At 29.7% G+C, this 2585-nt stretch overlaps 1 protein-coding gene across 1 annotated transcript; it reads left to right on the top strand.

Annotated features, from left to right (window-relative positions):
- On the top strand, positions 1 to 1854 carry LOC139898595 (dof zinc finger protein DOF4.6-like). Its single transcript, XM_071881349.1, has 2 exons — positions 1 to 134; positions 628 to 1854. The coding sequence occupies exons 1-2, from the start codon at positions 111 to 113 to the stop codon at positions 1549 to 1551; spliced, it is 948 nt and encodes a 315-aa protein (XP_071737450.1). The 5' UTR covers positions 1 to 110; the 3' UTR covers positions 1552 to 1854.
- The last annotated feature ends 731 nt before the right edge of the window (positions 1855 to 2585 follow it).

The following is a 2585-nucleotide window of genomic DNA, read 5'->3' as shown; positions in this document are numbered from 1 at the left end:
GTAGAACATTCCTTTATGTGCTTTTTTCAGGAACAGTGGAAAGTTAAAAGGAGACCATCACATTCTCTTTAATTTCTCTCTCTCAATCTATCTACTTAATTCTTTCAACCATGGACAGACCTCACCGGCCACAGGTATATAACTTGATCTTTCACCAAACTTATTCATCTCCTCCACCAAAATTCAGAAGAAAAAAAAGTTTAATTAATTATATCATTTAATAGAGTTCATGATCATATGAATCACACCTAGATAGCTTAAGTTTTTCATATACTTTTCCAAAAAGATTATGATTATTATTATGATCATACACAATTAGACATTAGTGTACATATGTAAGCATCCACTGATCTTCAAGTGTCTTTTCTCTTTTTCTCTCTCTTGTTTAGGATGTATCTTGCACTATACTTTTGTTAATTTATAAGTACACATATGATACAAAAAATTGGTTAAATTTGATGTGTTCCTTTTTCTTGAAGATTGGTTTTTATAGATTGTGAAAAGCAAAAAGCAGTTACTTTGTTTGGTTCATTTGTTTGCTAATGAATCTTTGAAGCTTTTTATGCATCTTTATGTCTAATTTATCTTTTCTTTTTACAACTTTATGCTTTTTATGTGTTTAAATAGGACATAGTGGTGAAGCCCATGGAAGAAATACTAGTACCCAACTCTACAAACACAAATAATAATCATAACAACAATCTTTCAAAGCCATCTTCAAGTTCTTCATCTTTTGAAAAAAGAGTTAGACCACAAAAATCAGCAGCTGTAAACTGTCCCCGTTGTGATTCAACGAACACTAAATTCTGTTACTACAACAATTACAGTCTTTCACAACCAAGATACTTTTGCAAGACTTGTAGAAGGTATTGGACTGAAGGTGGGATACTAAGAAACATTCCTGTTGGTGGTGGATCAAGAAAGAACAAGAGATCATCATCATCATCATCATCATCATCATCATCATATTATAATTCTTCCGTATCGAAAAAGCTTCCAGATTTAGTTGGTCCTTCTACATCTACATCACTACTATCTCAAAACCCTAGGATCCAACATGATCATTATGGGCAAGATCTAAATTTAGGGTTTTCTACTCACAGTTTCAAGAATGTTTCTCAATTTATCCAAGTACCAAAATTTGATCCGGCTTCAATTACTAGTAGGACTATTAATATTTCTTCAGCTCAACTTTCAGCTTTGGAGCTTTTAACCGGAGTTACAACTAGAGATACAATGAATTCCTTTATGCCGATTCCGATTCCGATTCCGGAATCGAATTCAGTTTATTCATCTTCAGTGAATCCTATGCCTGAATTCAAGATTCCATCACTTAGTTTTCCTGTAGATGGAATGGGAAATGGTGGTGGTGGTGCATATGGTAATAGTCTTAATGAAAGTGGGAGGCTTTTGTTTCCATTTGAAGAATTGAAAACAAACACATTAGCAACTCATGATGATGATGATGATTCTAATGTTGGGCAGAATAGAGATCAAAATGGCGATTCTAATGGCTTTTGGAGTGGAATGATGGGTGGAGGCTCATGGTAATTAAAGAAATATATATAATATAATATAATTTATTTTTATTATATAGTTATAAATTATATATAATACTAGTTATATATAGTTATTCTACTAAAGGTAAGGGATTTTGTGTCCTTTGTTTCATTTGATCAAATCTTGATTTTTCTGGTATCAAAAATTGTGGGTGGTATTTACTTTATTTGAATCTCTTGAAAAATAAAAAGTAACTAACTTGCTTGTTAGGATCACAGTACTGGCTTTATTTTTTTAATCATTTGGTGAATTATATATCTATCTATTTTTTAAGTGGTTACTCAAGTGGATTCAGATACAAAAAAGAGAAGGGAAAGCTAGTAATACGAAGTGTCAAAGTTATTGGTCAATTAGGTTTTGGGTACAGAAACTAAAATATTGCATTATGTTCGATCAACTTAATTGATTTATATTTATTTTATCTTGTTGAATTCTTAATTCTAGAAATTTGTGTCTAGCTTTTTGTGGGTGGCATGCATAGATGTCCTTTAATTTTCATCTATGTATGTATGTGTATGTATGTTTGTACATATGCATGTATGTATATATACTAAATTGTGTTGAATGAGATCAACAAAAATGTAATTTTTGTAAGAACTTTATAATTGTATGGTTTTTATCCATTTAAATGTAGCAAATTAAATATTATTAATGTTATTTAATGTCCATATTATTGAAATCAAAAGTTAAAAGCTGCAAATTACATGTTAAAATGTAAATTATATAAAATGTTTATATGTACACAAACGCATGTGAGGAAAAATTATATATGAAATATTTGATTATAAAGATTAATTAGAGATATTCTCGAGGTAATTTATGTTCAATCTAAATATTCATTAACATTTATACGGAGTATGTGATTTATTATAGTCGCATACTCGCATGTGATAATATTAGTAATTTAAAAGGTTTTGCAGGTTATGTGCCAAATTTTTTTTATTTATTTTTTTTTATTTTACTTTTGGCTTGTATTCCATAGATACAAGTTCAGATTTGTTTAGGATGTGATTATGTTAGAATTT

Source organism: Rutidosis leptorrhynchoides, chromosome 3 (assembly GCF_046630445.1).
Source record: "Rutidosis leptorrhynchoides isolate AG116_Rl617_1_P2 chromosome 3, CSIRO_AGI_Rlap_v1, whole genome shotgun sequence".
NCBI classification, from domain to species: domain Eukaryota; kingdom Viridiplantae; phylum Streptophyta; class Magnoliopsida; order Asterales; family Asteraceae; genus Rutidosis; species Rutidosis leptorrhynchoides.
Note: the sequence above shows the minus strand (reverse complement) of the source record. Positions and strands in the feature narration are given on the sequence as shown.

What these genes read in the sequence shown, in the direction of transcription:
- LOC139898595 (XM_071881349.1), top strand. Translation starts at nt 111, where the DNA reads ATGGACAGACCTCACCGGCCACAG. An exon ending in ACAGACCTCACCGGCCACAG is followed by an intron (nt 135 to 627) that starts GTATATAACTTG and finishes GTGTTTAAATAG; the next exon opens with GACATAGTGGTGAAGCCCAT.